The 23,000-nt window shown below is 34.3% G+C and overlaps 1 protein-coding gene across 1 annotated transcript; it reads left to right on the forward strand.

Moving 5' to 3' along the window:
• Nucleotides 1–16,712: 16,712 nt before the first annotated feature.
• On the forward strand, nucleotides 16,713–21,669 carry LOC21404101 (protein DETOXIFICATION 33). Its single transcript, XM_024171974.1, has 9 exons — nucleotides 16,713–17,154; nucleotides 19,008–19,203; nucleotides 19,757–20,102; nucleotides 20,199–20,285; nucleotides 20,396–20,452; nucleotides 20,550–20,788; nucleotides 20,915–21,033; nucleotides 21,177–21,263; nucleotides 21,371–21,669. The coding sequence occupies exons 1-9, from the start codon at nucleotides 16,888–16,890 to the stop codon at nucleotides 21,428–21,430; spliced, it is 1,458 nt and encodes a 485-aa protein (XP_024027742.1). The 5' UTR covers nucleotides 16,713–16,887; the 3' UTR covers nucleotides 21,431–21,669.
• The last annotated feature ends 1,331 nt before the right edge of the window (nucleotides 21,670–23,000 follow it).

Genomic DNA, 23,000 nt, shown 5'->3' on the forward strand with positions numbered 1-23,000 from the left:
ATGGGGATGATTTTAGGGCTGATTTTATCGTGTGTGATTTAGGGTTTGTGAAATTTAATCCCCAGTTTTCTGTCTTTTGTTCCTTTCTTTTTCTACTGCTAATCCCATTCAATCAAAAACCCAATCAGAATCACAGTCATATGGGCTCTCTCAGTCTATAGTTCGGAGCTTTCGAAATTAATCCTCTGTTTTTTTGTTTTTTCTTCCAAAATTCAACAATTTTATTTTTCGAGATGTTTGAGATGGATCTGTGAAGGGAAAAAAAGAGAGAGAGTTGATTTGAATTTTTGTTGGAATAGAGTTGGCACCCAGATCGATCACGATCTTGCGGCGATGATTGGAACCCTATCAAACCCTACCCAGAACCGCCATGGCCATATTCTCGAGAGAGGAAGAAAAAGGCAAACGAAACTGAAAAAGGAGAAAAAGAAGGCAAACGAAAAAGAAGAAGAACCGCCATGGCCATATTCTCGAGAGGGGAAAAAAGGCAAACGAAACTGAAAAAGGAGAGAAAAAAAAAAAAGGCAAACGAAGAAGAAGAAGAAGAAGAAGAAGAAGAAGGGCATTTAAGTCATTTTATTGAAAAAAAAAAATCACCTGAGTGACCTCTGAAAAATTTAACGAAAAAGATTAAACTGTTATCTTTTAAAGAGTTTAAGAATGATTTTGTTAAAAAAAGTTTGAGACTAAATTGTCATTTTTTAAAGAATTTAAGGATCACTGTGTAATTTACCAAAAAAAAATGATAACTGATGCTTTTATGCCTAAATGGCATCAAACTATATTGGTAATACGGCTTGGTTTTTGGACGAAATTATACTTACTCCTATATATATTGCATGTCGTTTTCCTTATAAACAACATCTCTTTACGCAGTTGTCTTTGTAAAACTAATTGTACCTTAGAGCATGAACTCTCTAAATTTTAATTAAAATGGTTAAAAATTTAGTTAGTAATTTTGAGGTAATTCACTCTAATTATACTCTCTATTTTAACTAAATATATTTTATTTTAATATTTATTTAATTTAAAATAGAAATAAATTTATTAAATTTAAAAAAAATATTTATGTTTATTACGATTGAAACAATAAAATAATATTAAATATTAAATGGGCAGAAGGAGGAGGAGGAGGAGGATGAGGGGGCATTTAAGTAAGAATATTTATGTTTATTACCATTGAAATAATAAAATAATATAAAATATTAAGAAGAGGAGGAGGAGGAGGAGGGGGCATTTAAGTAAGAATATTTATGTTTATTATGATTGAAATAATAAAATAATATAAAATATTAAGAGGACGAGGAGGAGGGGGGCATTTAAGTAAAAATATTGATGTTTATTACGATTGAAACAATAAAATAATATAAAATATTAAATGGGCAAGAGGAGGAGGAGGAGGGCATTTAAGTCACTTTATTGAAGAAAAATCACATGAGTGACCTGTTAAAAATTTAACGAAATTTAACAGAAAAGATCAAACTATCATCTTTTAAAGAGTTTAAGGGTCGTTTCGCTAAAAAAAATTGAGACCAAACTACCACTTTTTAAAGAGTTTAAGAATACCAAAAAAAATGGTAACTGATGCTTTTATGCCTAAATGGCATCAAACTATATTGCTAATACGGCTTGGTTTTTGGACGAAATGATACTTACTCCTATATATATTGCATGTCGTTTTACTTAAAAACAACATCTCTTTACGCAGTTGTCTTTGTAAAACTAATTGTACCTTAGAGCATGAACTCTCTAAATTTTAATTAAAACGGTTAAAAAGTTATTTTAGCTAGTAATTTTTAAGTGATTCACTCTAATTATACTCTCTATTTTAACTAAATATATATTTTTTTAATATTTATTTAATTTAAAATAGAAATAAATTTATTAAATTTTAAAAAGAATATTTACGTTTATTACGATTGAAAGAATAAAATAATACAAAATATTAAATGGCCAATCTCTCCATGTTAGCTATATTTAGCTAGTGTAAAAGACATTCTCTAAAATGACTAACTATTTAGCTAATGATTGGAGAAAAAAAAGTAATTAAAAAAAACTAAATCATTAATCATTTTAATTGAAAATATGAAATTGCTAGCATGGTGTTACACTTAGCGCTAAGTAGTAAGCACACTTTTTCTTTTATTTCTATTTCTTTTTCCTTTTCTTTCTTTGCTTATTTTCCTTGCCCTCTAGTCTACACATTGAAATTTAATGGATATTTTACACATTTGCTCCCGAACTTACATTGTTTTAAGAATTTGTCCCATGAACTTTAACTAAACACGATTTCACTTTGTTATCATACTCAAATTAATTTTTTAAAAGACTACCAAACATAATTTTAAAATCGGTTCTAAAATAATTTTTAAAATCATCTCATTTTCATTTTTATATAAAAAATAAAACATTATGAAATCATTACAAAACAGACCCTTTATTTTGACCGGACAATTTTTGATCGCGGTCCCTAAAAAGAAACAGTCCCACTGTAGGCAGAAAACACCAAAAGTGGTCAATTATTCATTTCGACTGGTCAATTATTCATTACTGGTCTACTTTTTACAAATCCTTTGTAAAAGTATTGTGTGGAACAATCAATCAAAGACAACGTGGTTTTATTTATAGACCCATTAAGAGGGCTATTTACATACACCTCATAACAAAGGAATAGATATGAAAATAAATAATTGTACCGTTTTAGCCGGTTTTTGCCGCGTTGGTTGGTGCATGTCTTCTTCAAATGTGGACAGGTCAAGTTGAAAAGGAAAAAAGAAAATTGTGTTGAATAGCAGATTTTAAAATCCAATGGAAGTAAATGACATAATTAACTTAACATGCTAATAAATATGTACAACATATTTAAAATTTTTGAACCGTTTTGAGTAATTATTTTCCGCTTTTATCCCTTCTTGTTTCCTTTTTATCTCTCTCCATCAATTCACGTCGTCGATCCCTCTCTTCTCTCTCTCCGCCCAATCTCCCCCTCTCTCTCTCTCTTCTGCCCCACCCCACAACAACACTCTCTCCCCCAACCCATCAGCAACGTGTTCGGCATCATCACGAGCTACGCCGTGAGAAGACAAAGATTGCAGAGACCTCGAGATCCAGACGGAATTGCATCGCGATGACGACTCATCGAAAGAGCTCGCCTTTTGATTCATTCTCATGGCGATGTGGTTCGTCGATGGGAATAATGAGAGATGATTCGACTTGAGGACGAGGCTTATGAGGATCAATAGTGAGCTCTTAGTCTGTTGTGAGAGAAGTTGTTGCGTTCAGAGTTGGAGATCTCGCCATCGGCAGGCCGCGACAATGAAAATAGGTGTTTTTAAAAGTGGAGAAAATTATTGAACTTACCTTACAGTACATGTGTCTGAATTTTTACTTTAAGAGTAAATGATAAAAAAAGATATATGTCTCTTTTCTCTTTTTAACAAAGAGAGGAAGAGAGAGAATAAAGTTTTTTTTTTTGAATAAAAGTACAAGGTTATTTTTTGATATTTTTCATAGTGCGGTAAATGAATTTATTAAGTCTTCGTTCGCTTCACAGATTCGAATTTTCAATTTGAGTTTAGATATGACATTTTCTGAGTGCTTTTAACTGTAGTAGAAAAAAGTTAGATATGACATTTCATGAGAGTTTTTAACTGTAGAAATTTAGAACTAAAAACTCAAATCAATAAAATGAACGAGACTTAAAGTCATGCTATTTATTAGGTCTCCTAAACAATATTAATTTTTATTCACACCCTTAAATATTTCCCTACTTCAAAAAAAAAAAAAAAAAAGAGATTGTTGATAAGGATGTTTAATTTATTTAAAGTTAAATTAGTTTATATTTAGTTTGTCTTTAACCACCCATAAAAATATAAAATCAATAATATGAAAATATAAAAAACATGATTTTATGGTGGCCCAAACCCAAAATAAATCATTTAATTGAGTAGAAAATTAAAAACGGAGCACAATAGTGAAAACGGCGCTCAAAACGGAGTTAAAATCACAAAATAGGGAAGAATTTAGCCCAAAAATGGGCCCTACGCGCGCCACGTAGGCGCTGACACGCGCGGCTTCAGACGCGTGCTGACGCACACGCTGACGCTTTTTTTTTTTCTTTTCAGGTCGTCTTCAACCTTGAGACGGGTCACGAGACCCGTTTTACGACCCGGTTTCAACCCGAAAATTCAAATGGCCATAACTTCCTATCTATAACTCCGTTTTTGATTATTCAAAAGGGGTTTTGTTCGAAATTTCGTGCTCTTTCATATTCTGGGATTAATTTCTCTCAACAAGGGCTAAAAATCAGATCCCTAAGAACCCATAACTGGCCATTTTTAAAGCTTGAAAACACAGTGAATCCAGTAAAATCGACACCCGAAACTCAAGAAAATCATCACCTATGAGCCATACTTGAAGTGGGTAACCTCAAAACAACGTTTCCTTGAGCCAAACACGGATTCAAATTTTGGATTTTCCTTCCACCGAAAATGGAAAAATCCGACAATACATAGCTCTAAACCCAAATAAGTCGGCTCTGATACCAATTGCTAGATTTAAAACGATCTAAACATGATATAAACAAGATCGAAAACACTAATCTAGCTTAAAATCCGAAAATGCCACAAAAATTTCATATTTGGGATTTAGGCATACCTCTTCCCGTGGGAAGCGGAAACAGCTCGTCCCCGGTTGTCGGAATCCGCCAATGGCCGGTCGGAGTGGGTGGAGAACCTGCAAACGTGGAAAAGAATGGCAAGGGGAGCATGAACTCCTCCCTGTCTCTCCCTCTCTGTTTTGGTCGGCCACCCCCACACACACACACGAGCACACCAATAAAACAAAGGGTGGCTCCTAAATGGAGCAAAATGAGATAGGGTGGTGATATTGGTTCTAACCAATATTCAATTAGAGAAGGTATTTAATCCAATGAGTTGACTAAATATTATGAGATAGAGAGAGTTTAAATGCCTCAAACGAATTAATAAAATAAGTGTCTATTCTATTATGGATCGATATTTAACATATATGCATGTGTTAATTTATATTAACACAGTCGTCCATAAGATGCTTTAATTAATTATAGAGTGAATTATTACGATTATGGAACTCCATATAAAAATATTCCAATAGACTCCCATTTAGACGACATAATCATAGAACAAACATTCACTCATCACAGCATAAGCATCAACTAAGAATCTCACATAATAAACACAAATCCAAAACAATTATGCATAATAAGAAAATGTTGTTTCTTAACATCTCCCCAGGGGTCTTAAACTCAATTGCACTAGAGGGATACATGTTTACTAAATATGTTGCGGTCAAAACAGCAAAACAATTATGCTTTTTGGTAATCCTGTTTGAAACATCATACATCTAGATTTGTCTAGTAAGGTCATGTTCATTCTTTCAACAACTCCATTTTGTTGTGGAGTTTTCTTAACCGTTTTATGTCTCCGAATGCCTACCTCAGCACAAAAATTATCAAACAACTTATTGCAAAATTTAAGACCATTATCAGTTCTTAAGGTTTTAATTCTTTTATCTGTGAGGTTTTCCTGCAATATTTTCCATTGTTTGAATTTAGTTAAGGCATCATTCTTATTTTTAAGTAAATACAGCTAAACCTTCCTAGAGTAATCATCAACAATAGAAAGGAAATAGTAATTACCTCCATGAGTTGGTACTGTTTCAAGTCCCCATAGATCGTAGTGGATATATTCCAGGATAGAGTTTGATTCATGGGTTCTAGCTTTGAACTTCAGCTTATGCTGCTTTCCCAGTATGCATGACTCACAGAAATCTACCTTGTTAACCCTGTCCTTTCCTAGAAGTTTCTGCTCACTCATTATCTTGAGACCCCTTTCACTTATGTGTCCCAATCTATTGTGCCACATAACTGTTTTCTTTTCCTCTGGTGCTATTGCAACTGTGAGTTTCCCAGTGAGCATTTCTCCTACCATATGATACAAGCCACCACTTTTGACCCCTTGAATGACCACCATGGAGCCTTTGCAGATCTTCATTACCCCTCTCTCAATTTTGTTGGTATAGCCCGAGTCATCCAAGACTCCTAATGAGATTAAGTTCCTAGTAAGACTAGGAACATATCTCACCTCCTTCAATTGCCTCACTATACCATCGAACATCTTGATGGCTATAGTGCCAATTCCTTCTACTTAGCGGGTGTTGCTGTTTCCCATCATAAATCTTCCTCCATCTACCTTATTGAAGTCTATAAGCCAAGCCTTATTGTGCGTCATGTGATAGGTACACCCCGAGTCAAGAATCCACTATTGGCTATCACCCTGTGATGACACAAGTAGAACCTCGCTAGTTTCATACCCATAACCAAGGTTGGCTGACTCTTGACTGTCACTTCCATTGGTTATGTTTCCTTTTTCCTTCAATTTCCTTTTATAGGCATAGTAGTCATTCTTGAAATGTCCGGGCTTGTTGCAGTGGAAGCAAGTTTTGTTAGAATTAGGACCTTTGGACTTGGATCTCTCCCTGCCTTTACTGGTGCTCCGTCCTTTGTTGTTGTTGCTATTTTGTTGGCTTCTTCCTCATGTAAAATGGTTCTCAGTATTCTAAGAATCATGTTTTTCAATCTTAATCTCAAGATCTCTGGATTTTAACGCTAAAATAACCTCCTCGAGAGTAATGGAAGTTCTACCATACTTTATGGTTGACTTAACATCCTTAAAAGATTATGGCAGAGCATATAACAAGATAATTGTCTTGTTCTCATCACTTAAGGCCCCGTTTTCTCTAGAATTTGCCAGTTATATATTCATCCTAAGGAAATCATCGAGGTTTTGATCCAAGGTACTAGTAGTGTTCATCTTGAAGCCAAACAATCTTTCTTTAAGAAAAATTTTATTTGTTAAAGACTTCTTTTGGAATAGTTCATCTAACTTCTTCCAATTTTTGAAGGAGTTTCTTCTTTATCTACCATTCTTATAACAACATCTAATAAATGAAGAATAATAGTACCTATAGCTGTTTCAAGGAGTTCTTGCTTCTGATCTTCAGTGAAATCTTCAGGCCATTTCGGAGAATCCCCTAAGGCTTTGAGAAGTTTTTGCTGAGCAAGCAAACCCTTGATCTTTCTTTGCCAGATCTAGAAATCACCCGATTCGTCGAACTTATCAACTTCGACCTTCATGTTGCTCAAAACCCCAAACCGAAATGGCTCCTTTTCTACTTGAGAATCTTGGTTCCTGAGTGTACTGGAAACCCTTGTCGTCGAGTCTGTACCGAGTGGAATTTCTTCAAAATCACCTAGATTCAACGACCTCAAGCCCGACCTTTGATTGCCTTCGATCTCTAGTGTTCTTGGTTGAAATTAGAACGCCAAAGAGAGCTCTGATACCACTGTTAGAAATCTAACACCTAATAACAACCAGAATATCAACAATTTCACAAGAACAAGAAACAAAACAACACAACCGGAATTGATCTCGGAGTTCGGCACAATTAATTGCCTATGTCTCCGCGAACTCCCCAGAGGAATTCGATTTGCATTCAACAACGGTTCTTCAAGTCAATTATAGAGAGATGATGAAGCAACAGAGAAAACCACTCAGAACCTCACTTTTCTGAGAAAAACCAGCAAGAAAAACCCTGAGAAAAATCAAGACCGTTTCTCTCCCCTTTCTCACTCTAGAATCCCTTTTTCTCTCTCTAAGGTTCTTTTGTTCACAAGATTATTTCACTCCCTCTCTCTTATTCTGTTGCCACTGATTTAATATCAGTAAATATACAATATATACAAAAAATATACAACTTGCAGAGTACGGTTGTTGGAGAGTAGCCGTTCAAAAAGTGGCTTCTTGTATAGTCTTCAACTTTCTGAAATTAGTGCACAAGCAAAATACTGCCGTTTTGCTCCATCAGCCTCTTCAAAAACTCATTGTCGTTTTCCCTTAGCTGTCTCTGGATAAAGAACTAAATATCTTGACTTGAAGAATATTAAATTAAATACAATAGAGATAAGGTTTGACTCAACAGTTCAAGATTAGTTATGCCACATCAACACAAGTTGGATTAGTAATCTGATTGGTTAAATCAGTTAGATGTTCTAACGACTATTTTCTTAAGTGCTGAGATCAGTTTTCAATCGTGTATGCTTATATATACTAGTTAATAATTCTAGATGGATTAATTGAGTGCTTTGGGTGTAATTGGGCAATTGGGAAGTGAGGTTTAGAGAGAGTTCTGTTTTTCCTCTCTTTCTTCTTGTTTTTGGTTGTTCTAGAGAGAGATTGATGTACTGTGAGCTAAAGGATCATTCTCAAATCGTTGAGGGTGTAACTGAACTTTTTTTTTTTTTTTTTTTTTCTGAGAGAGTGATTGATTCTGCTGGTGACTAGGGCGGACGTAGGATTCAATTGAAGAGCATAGTTTAGCTAGTGGATGCTGTGGTGAACCTACTGCTATTACTCCTTATATTGTTGACTTGTGGTCCCCTCCTATTGATGACTGCATGAAGATTAATATGGATGCAGCTTTCAAGAATGGAGAGGCTTGGGTGATTGTGGTAGCGAGAGACTCTTCAGGTCCGCCTCTAATCATATGGACAGGTTCTGTGACTACTCAATCCTCATTAGAGGCTGAAACTCTAGCTGCTCTTCAGGGAGTTCAGTTGGCAATTACTATAGGATGGCAGAGAGTTTGCTTTGAAGGTGATTGTAAAGAGCTCTATAATGCTCTTCATGCTGGATCTCCATGTCCAGATTGGATGATTTTATCTTTATTCTTGAAGATTAAATCTTTAGCCAGTGCCCTAGGTGTTGTTCCCTTTGTATGGGTTCCTCGTAATGTGGTATATATGGTGGCGAATCTGGTTTGGGCTCTCTCTGCTAAGGTTCATGGCTTCCTAATTGCAGGGGTTGTTCCTTCCTTTGTATTAAACCAGTTACTTTTGAAGAGTTCTCATTGATAAAATTCATTTCATTCAGGGAAAAAAAAAAAAAAAATCGAAGTGCAAGTGAATTGAAAAAAAAAAAAGAAAATATAAAATTTTTAAACAAAACAAAAAAAAAAAAAAAAAAAAAAAAAAAAAAAAAAAAAAAACACAAATGAATTAATGAATTTATATGCTAACATTTTGACTTTCGGTAATGAAAATGCGGTGATTCTTATTATATTTGGTGATTAGTTGACATTAAGATCTTGCTCATTTTATCGATTAGAATTTAAAATTTAAATTTTATTACAGTAAAAAATTTTAAAAAATAATCACATTTAATTTTTTTATTATAATAAAAAATTATCATATAAAATCACATTTTAACTTAAATTAGCTAACTAAACAGATCTCGATCTAAAACATCGTAAGCTACCATACCTTGCTTTAATTAATTGTGGCTCCTTCCTTCTACAGGTATTGCAGATATCACCGCTAAAGACACATGGGCTGTTCTACTGTTTTGGGCGAAGAAGTCAGGGTATTTAGTGTCGATATGCTTGAAAGATAGATATCGAAACTGCAAAGAGAATGTTATACTTGCGAATTTGAAACTCAAAGGTTCTAGCATTAGTGTGGCGAATTACGTTAAGACAACGATACAATATTCGTGTAAGCTTTGAATATTTTAGTCGCAAAATGGAACCATGTATATAGTCAGAAAGTAAAGAAAATAAAATTTAAATAACAAAGATAAGAAAGGGTCCGTTTAGTTTACTGATTTAAATTTTTAATTTGAATTGAGATATCACTTTATGTGAGAATTTTTTACTGTACTAAAAAAATTAAATGTGATTATTTTTTAGAATTTTTTTATTATAATAAAACTCAAATTCTAAATTTAAATCGACAAAATGACCGGATCATGCATCAATCTTCTCGTAATAGAGTCTCTGAAGATCACAATTTATGTTTAATAATTACCACAACATCATCACATTTATAACAGTGATCATTTTGAGAAATTGATTGTAACAATTCCCTGATTTCTCAGGAAGAAGTTAAAAGCCTCTGACCGATTTCTGAGTCATATCGTTGGCAATTCGTGTCTTGATCACAAAAATTGCCCACATGAGCATTCTACTGATATGCTAGCGAACCAAGATTGTGCCGTGACTCAGAAACGAACACCACAGAAGGACCTCAAAACAATATAATCATAAATTAGGAATCGTACTCAGTTTGAACCAAAATTGCAGAGAGAGAAAGGTGAGAAAAATAAGAGAGGAAAAATTTTTGGTGAACGTTCAGTCCTTTTTTACTGCGCTAAGCAGAGAAAATTTTAGGTCTAAACAAAAAAGGAAAAAAAAAATTACGAGGTCATCTTTTGTGCATCTAACAAGCTAAGCTAGGCTGGTTATTAGTTACCGCACTAAAGTATATACACTATACCACTGTATGTAACAGTCAACCTATACACAGAAAAGTACTTAATGTGTTGCATAGATTATGCCCTTGAAAAACTAGGACCTACCTAGCTATGAGCCACTCAGCTGGAGTCAAAAAAAATTTTAAGTGCAATATGAAAATATAATAAACGATATTTTATATTCAATAATGATACACACAATATTAAGTTTTTATTAAATGGAGCACATCTAAAATTTTAAAAATATTTTAGTGTAAAAATCAAACTTTTGGAGTAAAAGAAATCAAAAGTCAGATATAAGATTTCACTCTCTTTTTCTTAGGTTTCTTCTTTTTCTTTTGGTGTAGTTGTGCCACCTCAATAGGGAAGTTCGAAGGGCCGGTGGTGTCCGGTGCAGCCTTTGGGCTGATATGTGGACTTCCAGCCCCATAGAAAAGCACCCGAACAACGCGACAGGCGCACTCCAGGGACTAGCCGGTGTACTTGTAGCGACCCTCCTTTGAGGCCGCCACTGTAACTAACTTTTTAACTTGTACTTACTGAAGTTTCTTAAAATTTACGGAACATTTTTTTTTTTTAAGGGTCTTATTATAAACATAAAATACGAAATTGCTTTCTTAATTAAAATATTCAAACCTTAACATATCTGTTTCATAATCATAATTAACAAAACTATTTGTAACATAAAGCTGATTGCGGAAATATTTGCGAGTGGTATCCATATCCCGAGCTCCACATCGTTCGTCCACTCGCCAGCAGTCCATCAGGCATTATATGCCGGTTGCTTACCTACAGTATAAACATTCTATAATGAGCTTTCGCTCAGCAAGTAGGAACTATCTCCCGCAAAACAACTGTAAGTTCACATGAATAAATATGCATGAGCCAATTATGCTTAATTATGATGTCTTATCAGAATCTTATTATCTTATCTTATCTTTCTTACTGATGGGCCCGAGTGCTCATACCACTTGCGCGCAATCATCGGGACGTGAGGGTTTGCAAGGTCCCCCATGACACCGTGATTATAACTTGAATGCCTCCCTTGAGTCGGAGGACATCATTATTATTATTTTTTTCTCCCTTGTGGAGCTTGAGTTACCTCCCTTGTGGAGGCTGGTACGGCACTCAACTGAGATTAGTCTTATAAGTTCCTCTTGACTTATTAAGGTGTATGCAATATGACCTAGCATAGCATACTATATCATGTACTCGAACACATATAATTCGGGTGTACTGCCTAAGTGTATGTAGTATAACATAGCATAGCATTCATAACATTAAATGTACTCAAACATATATAGTTCATGTGTACTGTTTACTTTAAAATCTATTTATACTGTAGGCGAGATTCCTACTTACTTGATTTTCAAAGCTGGAATCCCTTTTTCGCCTATCAGCCTAGTCTCTTGCTTTCTTCTGAAACTGAACACCCATTAAGAGTGTGAGATTAACTATTATTTGCTATTTTATTTTAGCAACTTATGAAGGAAAATCTAACCATTTCCATAAGGCATATATTCCTTTCCTTTACTAAAGGATAATAAAGATTAATTTATTAAATCTTCAAAATCTTATTTTCCTAAATTTCCCTTGGTATGATATTAAGGCCCAATTCGGCCTAGGACTTATACATGGCATTCTAACTTTTACGCCGCTGAAATTTATACTCCAACGGAGTCTCTTAAACTAATGTGGACGTTGGTGAAGGAAGAAATGTCATGATTTACTTTCAATCATTACTATCACATCAATCCTCTAGCACACTCAACATTTAACCAAAATTTTTGGCTATAAATCCTTGAAGATGGCCGGCCAAGTGAAGAGAAAAGTGAAGGAAGAAATGTCATGATTTACTTTCAATCATTACTATCACATCAATCCTCTAGCACACTCAACATTTAACCAAAATTTTTGGCTATAAATCCTTGAAGATGGCCGGCCAAGTGAAGAGAAAAGTGAAGGAAGAAATGTCATGATTTACTTTCAATCATTACTATCACATCAATCCTCTAGCACACTCAACATTTAACCAAAATTTTTGGCTATAAATCCTTGAAGATGGCCGGCCAAGTGAAGAGAAAAGTGAAGGAAGAAATGTCATGATTTACTTTCAATCATTACTATCACATCAATCCTCTAGCACACTCAACATTTAACCAAAATTTTTGGCTATAAATCCTTGAAGATGGCCGGCCAAGTGAAGAGAAAAGTGAAGGAAGAAATGTCATGATTTACTTTCAATCATTACTATCACATCAATCCTCTAGCACACTCAACATTTAACCAAAATTTTTGGCTATAAATCCTTGAAGATGGCCGGCCAAGTGAAGAGAAAAGTGAAGGAAGAAATGTCATGATTTACTTTCAATCATTACTATCACATCAATCCTCTAGCACACTCAACATTTAACCAAAATTTTTGGCTATAAATCCTTGAAGATGGCCGGCCAAGTGAAGAGAAAAGTGAAGGAAGAAATGTCATGATTTACTTTCAATCATTACTATCACATCAATCCTCTAGCACACTCAACATTTAACCAAAATTTTTGGCTATAAATCCTTGAAGATGGCCGGCCAAGTGAAGAGAAAAGTGAAGGAAGAAATGTCATGATTTACTTTCAATCATTACTATCACATCAATCCTCTAGCACACTCAACATTTAACCAAAATTTTTGGCTATAAATCCTTGAAGATGGCCGGCCAAGTGAAGAGAAAAGTGAAGGAAGAAATGTCATGATTTACTTTCAATCATTACTATCACATCAATCCTCTAGCACACTCAACATTTAACCAAAATTTTTGGCTATAAATCCTTGAAGATGGCCGGCCAAGTGAAGAGAAAAGTGAAGGAAGAAATGTCATGATTTACTTTCAATCATTACTATCACATCAATCCTCTAGCACACTCAACATTTAACCAAAATTTTTGGCTATAAATCCTTGAAGATGGCCGGCCAAGTGAAGAGAAAAGTGAAGGAAGAAATGTCATGATTTACTTTCAATCATTACTATCACATCAATCCTCTAGCACACTCAACATTTAACCAAAATTTTTGGCTATAAATCCTTGAAGATGGCCGGCCAAGTGAAGAGAAAAGTGAAGGAAGAAATGTCATGATTTACTTTCAATCATTACTATCACATCAATCCTCTAGCACACTCAACATTTAACCAAAATTTTTGGCTATAAATCCTTGAAGATGGCCGGCCAAGTGAAGAGAAAAGTGAAGGAAGAAATGTCATGATTTACTTTCAATCATTACTATCACATCAATCCTCTAGCACACTAAACATTTAACCAAAATTTTTGGCTATAAATCCTTGAAGATGGCCGGCCAAGTGAAGAGAAAAGTGAAGGAAGAAATGTCATGATTTACTTTCAATCATTACTATCACATCAATCCTCTAGCACACTCAACATTTAACCAAAATTTTGGGATATAAATCCCTAAGGATGGCCGGCCAAGTGAAGAGAAAAAGGAGAAAAAAACTAATCATTAGTCCTATTCACCTCTCTCATCACATCTCATCAAATCACACACACTAACCTACCCCTTGTACTTTTGTCCATTCCCTTAAGTTACTCATTAAAACTGTCCAAAATCATACTGACAGTTATTTTCTCCTGTATACGGGTTTTGGATGCTAGGTTGTACTGTGCTGGGAGATTCTTAAAATTAAGATTCTCTAACTGTATCTATACTGGAAATTCTTCCGTTTTAAAGTACGGTGAGAATTTATCGATCGAATTTACTTGATCGGAAAAATGTGAACTTAACGTGAAATCTGCTACAGAATTTAGGAATGCAGATGTTAATTCCATAAATCCTTCAATCACAAAATGTACATAGTATAATGATTTTCCAGGAAAATCCTTGACTTGAATACATGAATTATATTATTAAAATTATGGGATTTTTCTTGGTCACTACAGTACTCACGTTTTAGGGTGGGTGGGGGGAAGCTAAGAGGCTTAGGAGGAGGGTATTTTTGGCCACGCTTGCATGCCAACATCCTTGAGGCTATAGCGGCTTTACTTTTTGTCGGATGGAGATGGTGGAGAGGCGGTGTTTCTCTCTGCAAGCTGGCGGCGTACTAGTGTTCGGAGTTATTTTCTCATCAGGGACTTTTGTCCTTGAGGAGCAATGGACCAGTGAAGGCGGTATTCTCCTTGGCCAACAGAGGTGGGCGGCGGCTAGTGGTTCTCTCACGTCAGAGGCTTGCTTTCTTTCCAAATCTCTTTTACTTCGTTAACAGTGTTGCAACTTCCTTGTCTATTTTTAACAGTGATCGGCTTGTCATTAGAGTTTCTATCGTCGTCATTTGGGTTTTACCCATTGGTTTTATGTTTTGTGTTTGTGAAATAAAAATAGCGATATTTTCACCATTTAAGTTTAGTGTATGTTTGTTGTTTTATTGGATTTTCATTGTAATAACATAAGTAGTCTCCTCACCTCATCTTTGCTTTGTTCTTTAGTATAGAGTCTATGTGGTGGCATTTGTGCTACATTGTTGTGGCTCATAATTGATCGAAAATTTTTATTGGTCGTAGAGTTTTGGTCAAAAAGAACCTTATGACCTTGTTTTTAGTATGCGGAGGTATTTCTCGCGCCTCTAACATATATTTTACTCATTAAATGTCACTAGGTTATAATGGTGGAGTTGGTTTCAGCCCAGGGTTATGCTTTGTAATGCAAAGTCATTACATTGTACTGCTGTTTAGAATAAATGAAATTTTCCTTAAAAAAACAAAATAAAACTTTTACAATATGTTCAATTGCGCGCCGCTTGTTGGGGGAAGAATTTTGAGAGATTAAGAGAGAGAGAGCGATTTGTGTCATAGTTGGGGAAATAATTGAGGGACTGACGTTGATACTTGGTCTCAGCAAAATGCATGGAATTGACTGAGTCTTAGAAAATGTATAGCGGAAATCTCATGAGCAACCTTTTATGGGTTAGACTTGTTCAGTTGTATTTTTGAGTTATATATGATTTGAGTGTAAATTTTGAGTTAAATTTGAGTTATAATTTGAGTTGAAGTTGTAACTTGAGTTTGTATTTAGTTGTGTACATTTGAGTTATGATTTGAGATGAGAATTTTTTTAAATTTGTGTTTGAGTGAGTCAAAACTTAAATTTGTATTTAGATAGTATTTTAATAAAACTTAATAATGATGAAAAATTTTAATATGGTATATGGGTGGAGTTTTATTTATTTTTTCGTTGTGAACTTATAAAAAAAATAATTATCTCAATTAAAATTAAAATGAAAAAGTTATAGCGTTTTTAAGAATAAGAAAAATATTATTCATTAACATGAGTTGAAGGAGAAGCTTAAACTCAGATTTTAACCATAAATTTAAGTTAAAACTCAAATTTAAACTCAAATTTTATAAAATAACATGAATTTAAATAAAGTTATAATTTAAATTTAAACTTTTTTTGAGTTTAGGTGTCCTAACTTTCTCAAAAATCATGAATTCAGATAGTTAGGTGGTCAAAGCTCATTTGGTATACCTTTGATGTTTATTCGATGTTAGTGCATATTTTAAGGAAGTAGATAAACACGCTTCAAAACGTTACCAAAACATCTATACATATTTATATTATCCTTAAAAAAAAAAAAAAAAAAGAGCAAGATTCGTAGACAAACAATTACGATTTACGAATCTGCTTACATCTTTGATTAATCGATTAAAAAAATATATTAGTTGATCGATGCTCAATTTTGGATGCGTTTGGTCAATGATATACATATTTAATAGAAAATGGCGTGTGATTCATCTCACATGAGGGTCTCTTATAATAACTTAACGACTATCATTGTTCCGAATCCAACACTACCACGTGTATTTTTATGAAATATTCAGACTTTATTCATCTCATTAATTTAAATTTTTAATTTAAATTTTATTACAGTTAAAAATTTTAATAAAAAATTATATTAAATTTTTTTTATTATAATAAATTTTTATACATAAAATTATATTTTAATTTAAATTAAAAACTCAAATTCACATTACGATACAAGTTGATATGAGTTTGGGACAAATTTATTAAAAATTCCACGTTGTAATTTGTACTGTGCAGACTACTATTTTTCAGTGGACTAGTAGACTACCACTCTTTGCATTAATTAATCCCCGAACTAATAAATTGCATTAATTACTCAGAGGTCCCTCGAGATCTACACTTTTTGTTTTTGTTTTTTTAATCGCGAGACTCTCACGTGGGGCCAAATTTAGGAGAAGGTCTCATTCTCAAATCTCACATTACTCGTTTACCACGTGTCACGAGTGATGACACAATATTTTTCTATTATAATATCTTTTACAACAAACTTTCAAACAAGCTCACCTACCAGCATATTTGGGCAAAATATAATAACTATCAATATCTCTCTCTCTATATGGAATAACTATTAATTTCTAGTTCCCACGCCTGTACATATGTGGGAGATCGATGCATGAAGACCTCTTTATATGTTGGTAAAATCACAAAGACAAATCGACCATAATTACAGCTAGCTAGCCTAGCCATGGATAGCAGCAACAGCAACATAATCCCTCTCATCGAGAATCATAGCGACCACGAGGAGATCAGAGATTGTCATGGATTGGTTAAGGAGTTTGGGCAGGAATCCAAGAGGCTGTGGCAGCTGGCCGCCCCGGCAATCTTCACGGCCATTTGCCAGTACTCCCTGGGGGCTCTCACTCAGACGTTTGCCGGCCAAGTCGGCGAGCTTGAGCTCGCCGCCGTCTCCGTCGAGAACTCTGTCGTCGCCGGCCTCGCCTTCGGCATCATGGTACTGTTAATTTCTTTTCATTCTTCTCTTTGAAATTATTACTTTTTTTTTTTTTTTTCTATATCTGGTGGGTGAGATAATTAGGCAATCAGGTTTTGGTCGTTGCCCCAAAAAAAAAAAAAAAAAAAGTCAGGTTTTGAAGGGTTTCACAAAAAAGGAGTGCAGACAATGGGATTTAGTTTTTGAAATAGAGAAAAGAAGTTAGAAACTAAAATCCGAGCCACTTATACGAAAATTTGAAATCGATCTTAATTTAGAAAAGCAGTTGACTTGGAAAATATTCGTTGAGTTAAAACTGCAGTGCAGTATATCCCAAATCACTGCAAATGGTGGAAATATGCGGACACCAAATTTAATTTTTAATTTTAAAAAAGTTATTAACATTGATAAAAATATTCAAAAATTATAGAAAAATTACTTTCCTTAAAACATAATATTTTTTACAAAAGGATTTATAACTCGCTCCTTTATTTTATTTGTCTGGTTAGTTCTTCCGGATTTTGAAACGTTTCAAGAAATAACTATTTTTCCCTCACTCAAACTCTGAATAAATGAGATTCTAAAACGACGTCGCTCATCATCTGCTTTAGCCCTCTTGTGCCGCCATCGCTACACCTAGTCTCTGACTCTCTGATTAACCCAGGAAGAACAGATCAGAAAACCAAACGAAAACTTACCTGAATACGAACAAAAAACAATCAATCAATAGAGTAAAAAACATTTTCCACGCCACACAAATAACGTGCCCCACATCTGGAAAACCACAGATCAAGACAAAATATATGGTCCCTACAAAATTAGTCTTCGGCTTCACGAGCCAAATTAACAGAAATTCCCTCCAATGAACTGTATCTGTGTTGCACGCCAAATTTAATTACCAAAAATTATACTACAATCTCGTTGAAAATTTTCACACAAAAAAATATATGTATATATTATGGTACCTCAATAATTCGGAAATTTTGACATCGCACTAAACTAAAATCTGTTCCCGAATACGATGCTACCTATGATTAGTGATTTATTAGGTTTTTTCTTTTTAATGAATTAGGATTTTTTTTTAATAAGTGGCCACTGATTAGGATTAAAAAATAGTTGTTTATTTAATTGGTTTACTAATTCCTAGTCATCTTTCCACATTGCTCCAAGTCTTTTAGTGTGACTTCGCAGCGCTCCGTTCCAATTTATTTTCTTTTCTGTTTGTCTTTTCTTTTTCAGATTGAGGGAAAATTGCTTCGTTTTTGTTATATATATTTATTGGGAGTTTTTCCTATGTGATAAAAAAATAGAATTATCGGTAATTTTATTTTTTTCACTGTTTTCAGTTATTAGATATGTAACAGAATCTGTCTGTTCTGCATATTTTTTAAATCTCATTTGATTTTAACCAGATTTAACAGTCAAAAAATTAATTTTACTGATAGGACAGCCTACGAGAGAGAGTCTCATATTTATTACTACATTTTTCTTTTTTCCTATACAAAAATTACTTCTCTTTTGGTGCTAAAACTAAAATAAAAATTACTTAAAAGCTAGAAACTATTCCTTTTCTTTTTGAGTTTTTCTCTCATAAGAAATTCCTACCACTAGAGTTAAATGTGATTGATCAAAATCATATAAGATTGAAAAAAATATACTGACTAGACAGTTTGTGATACAAATTTAACAGTTGAAAATAGAATTATTTCGGTAGTTCATTTTTTAGTGCCTATTAGAGAAATCTCCTTTCTCTTTTTCTCTTCTCAATTCCATGCTTATTTACTCTCTTTCTTTTTTTCTTTTTTCTTTTTTTTTTTTTTTTTTTTTTTTTTTTTTTTTTTTTTTTGTATCCGAACTCTTTTGTTGACCAACAGTTGGGAATGGGGAGTGCATTGGAGACATTGTGCGGGCAAGCATACGGTGCAGGGAATCTCAAGATGTTAGGAGTGTACATGCAGAGATCATGGGTGATTTTGTTGACCACTGCCTGTCTTTTGGTACCCCTCTATGTTTGGTCGCCTCCTATCCTTGAGCTTTTTGGAGAGACCGCTGAAATCTCTCATGCAGCTGGCAAGTGTTTTATCGTTGTCTTTGCTTTTTTGTACATATTTATTACTACTTGTAATAAAAAAAAGGTTGGGACTTTTTATATAGATACCTAAATTATAAAAACTTCCACTTGGCAGAGGCATTTTATGTCAAAAATCTCCTAGTTTTCCAAACTCTCCATTAATCAAACCTAACATTTTATGTCCTACTTTAGAAAATGATTCTAGCTATATTGAGGACCTAAAAGTGACATCTTTGCCCTTACTTTGTCAAGAAGAATAATGTCAAGTGACTTTAAACACTTGCGACTGTAATTTGCACTTTAGTGGTTAAAAAAATGACATTTAAAGGGCTAAGATCAATATAACAAGTAGCTCGACAGTTGAGCTTGTTCAAAGTACTTTGGTTATTTTATTGTAAAATCGAAGTTAACAAAGTTAGTGTGAGGGATGTTGACATAAAAAGTTTTGGTTAAAGAGGTGTTTCTGTGATTTAGGCAAAATATCGGGGGTGTTGGTGTAACTCTCCCAAAAGGTTATGCATTCCTGATGCTCTCTGTTTAAATTTAATGCAGGAAAGTTTGCTCTGTGGATGCTTCCACAGTTATTCGCCTACGCGCTCAATTTCCCAATACAAAAGTTCTTACAAGCACAGGGGAAAGTCCTGGTCATGACTTGGATTTCCGCTGGGGTATTGGTGCTACATACATTTTTCAGTTGGTTGCTAATACTAAGACTTGGGTGGGGCTTAACTGGGGCAGCACTCACGCTCAACATCTCGTGGTGGACAATCGTTATTGGTCAATTTTTGTACATCGTCATTACCACGTCAGATGGTGCTTGGAGTGGATTCTCATGGCTGGCATTCTCAGACTTGTTTGGCTTTGTTAAGCTTTCTTTGGCTTCTGCTATTATGTTGTGGTACAACTTTTCTCGGCTTTTTATTCTCAGTTTATGTGCGGTCTCTTTGAGTAGAATGTAACACTCTTAATTCTTATATAAACTGGCTGAATGCAGTTTGGAGTTTTGGTACATGATGGTGCTGGTGGTCATAGCAGGCCGTTTGCCGAATCCTTTGATCCCGGTCGACGCCATTTCTATTTGGTAGAGGACTGCTTAACGCAAAATCAACTTGTGATATACGACACTTGCCTGCATTCCCATCATAAAAGGTGGAGTACAATTCTTTAACCTCTTTTCTACTTTTTTTGCAGCATGAATATAAATGGATGGGATGCAATGATTCCACTTGGATTTAATGCTGCAATAAGGTGATATTCCTTGTATTTCTTTGGCCTTTATGTTTCACCTAAGATCAAATTTCTACTCAAATCCAAGCTTCTAATTTTTCTTTTTCTTTCCCAATAGCGTGAGAGTGTCAAATGAGCTTGGAGCGGGTAACGCCAGGGCTGCAAAATTTTCAGTCATAGTTGTTTCTGCTACTTCAGTTGCCATAGGAGTCATTTGCATGATCATAGTATTAGCTACTAGGGAATACTTCCCTATCTTTTTCACAAGTAGCGATGCCGTTGCTAAGGAAACTACCAGACTTGCAATCTTGCTCGGCTTCACAGTGTTGATGAACAGCCTGCAGCCAGTGTTATCTGGTACGGTACTTGAAAACCGCAGTCATTGATTTGGGAAAACATTAAAAAAAATATTACTTTCTAGACAAGCCATGATTTTTTTTTGATTGATTAATACTTTGTTTCATATTACCTTTTTTTTTTAAGGTGTTGCTGTTGGGGCTGGTTGGCAATCTCTTGTAGCATACATCAATATCGTGTGCTACTATGTTGTTGGACTTCCAGCTGGAATTCTTCTGGGTTTCACATTTGGTTTCGGAATCATGGTAAGATCCTCAACCAAATCGTCTCGCGTGGAGGATTTTTCTATGCAAAATCAACCATTTGTTAGCATTGAGCCATTTAATCATCGCGTATTTGGTTTTTGTTATCGTCTTTGTGCTCAACCTGTCTCCTGTCTGAGTTTCAGGGTATTTGGGGAGGAATGATTGGAGGCACTTCCTTGCAAACCATAATATTAGTAGTAGTTACAGTATTAACAGACTGGAACAAAGAAGTCAGTACTCTTTTTCCTTTTTCTTTACACCAATTCAATACGGTTTTCTTTTGTTTAATTGTTTGATTCCAACTAAGTTTTTTATTTTCCTATGTGGGAATGTGCAGGCTGAACAAGCAGAAGGTCGCATTAGAAAGTGGGGAGGCTCAGCTGCAGAGCAGTACTAACCTATGATTCAAAAGACATGCCTCATTTATGGCGTTGTGATCAGAAATGGTCCCGTTATTCAATTTTGGTATCAACTTTGGTATCATATCTTAGATCTTGTAGCTCAGACTATTCATTTTTTTATGATGTGGATTGGTGGAACTCGGTTTTGTTGCATAATCTTAGATGGTGTAGTTTATGCATGATTGAAATCTTGATGAAACTGACTTTAATAAAAAATTAGTTCTCTTATAATGTATGCTCGTTTGGTAGTCAAGTATGATTCAAATTAAAAAATATCCCAAAAAAGGAAAAAAAAAAATTAATTATGGGGTATTTGATTACAAATATTTGGTGGGGCCGAGAGATTCTTGCTCCCTTCCATCCACTTTCAATAGGAAAGCTTTTGTGAGATTGCATGCAAATGGAGGGAATATTGTTGGTTGTTGAAAACCACTTAGAGCAGCATTAATATGGCATGTCGAATTTGTTTGGCTTGGCTTTATTAATTCTAGTGGCATTCCTCATTTGTCCAATGCACTGCCGGCGGGCAATCTATTAGATGTTGTTTCTATGAAGCTTTCATCAAAGCTGAAAGCCCATGCTATACAAAGTCCATGCACACGTCCAATTGACATTCAATGCTTTGGTTTATGAAAGCTGATTGTTTGGCATATAAATATAATACATCTTTTTCCTAGTATTATTGATGAAGTGCCCACGCAATCCTTGAAGTTTTATTAAAGCTCTGCAGCAACATGCACAACTTCTTAAATGCCGATTGAAAGTAAAGCTTTTTCTAATGACTTCTCAAAGACAAACAGTCATGGATGCCAAGTGTTCGATACAAAATCATTTACACTTCTTTCTTTCATGTCACTGTATATTACAAGCTCTCTTGTTCATTGTTTGTAATTCAGAGGTAGTACAAAAATGTAGAACAATATTCCTCAATTTTTGTCGTGTCCTGCTTATTTTCTATTCTTGCTATAGGTTAAAATGTTAAAAAGTCTATATAGTTGTTCTAAAGCTACGTATTTGGGAGCTTACTAAGATCATAAGATTAGATCCGTCGTGAAGCTTGTTTGCACCTGAGAGGAACAAATTCTATTGTTAAGGATAGTGTCCAGCATGGCTTAACCTCACTTCCACCTTTAGACAACGACTTAGTTTGGTATTGCTTTTCTATCTCAAAATCAGTCTGCTTGTAGCAAAAGCTAATTTTAGTGTTTGATAAATCTCTTTAAAGTTACTTTTTGAAAAACTTTTCAAGAATCTACAGCTAAAATGAGAAGCAGCCTAAAGAAAACTTTAGCTTTTAGATTGTGTATGAATCAACATAGTACAATTAATGAAACTTTCATAATACTCATAATACCCCTAATAAAATTTAAAATTGACAATCTTCTCAATCTAAAATTCAGACTCATAATATAATATAATATAATAGTAATATTGTAACAAATAATATCATAATTATATTAATAACTATAATATTATTATTTTATCATATAATATGATATTATAATAATATTATAATTATTTTAATAATATAATAATATTATTATTATTATATCATTATAATATGAT

Source organism: Morus notabilis, unplaced genomic scaffold, assembly GCF_000414095.1.
Source record: "Morus notabilis unplaced genomic scaffold, ASM41409v2 Scaffold630, whole genome shotgun sequence".
In the NCBI taxonomy this organism is placed as follows: domain Eukaryota; kingdom Viridiplantae; phylum Streptophyta; class Magnoliopsida; order Rosales; family Moraceae; genus Morus; species Morus notabilis.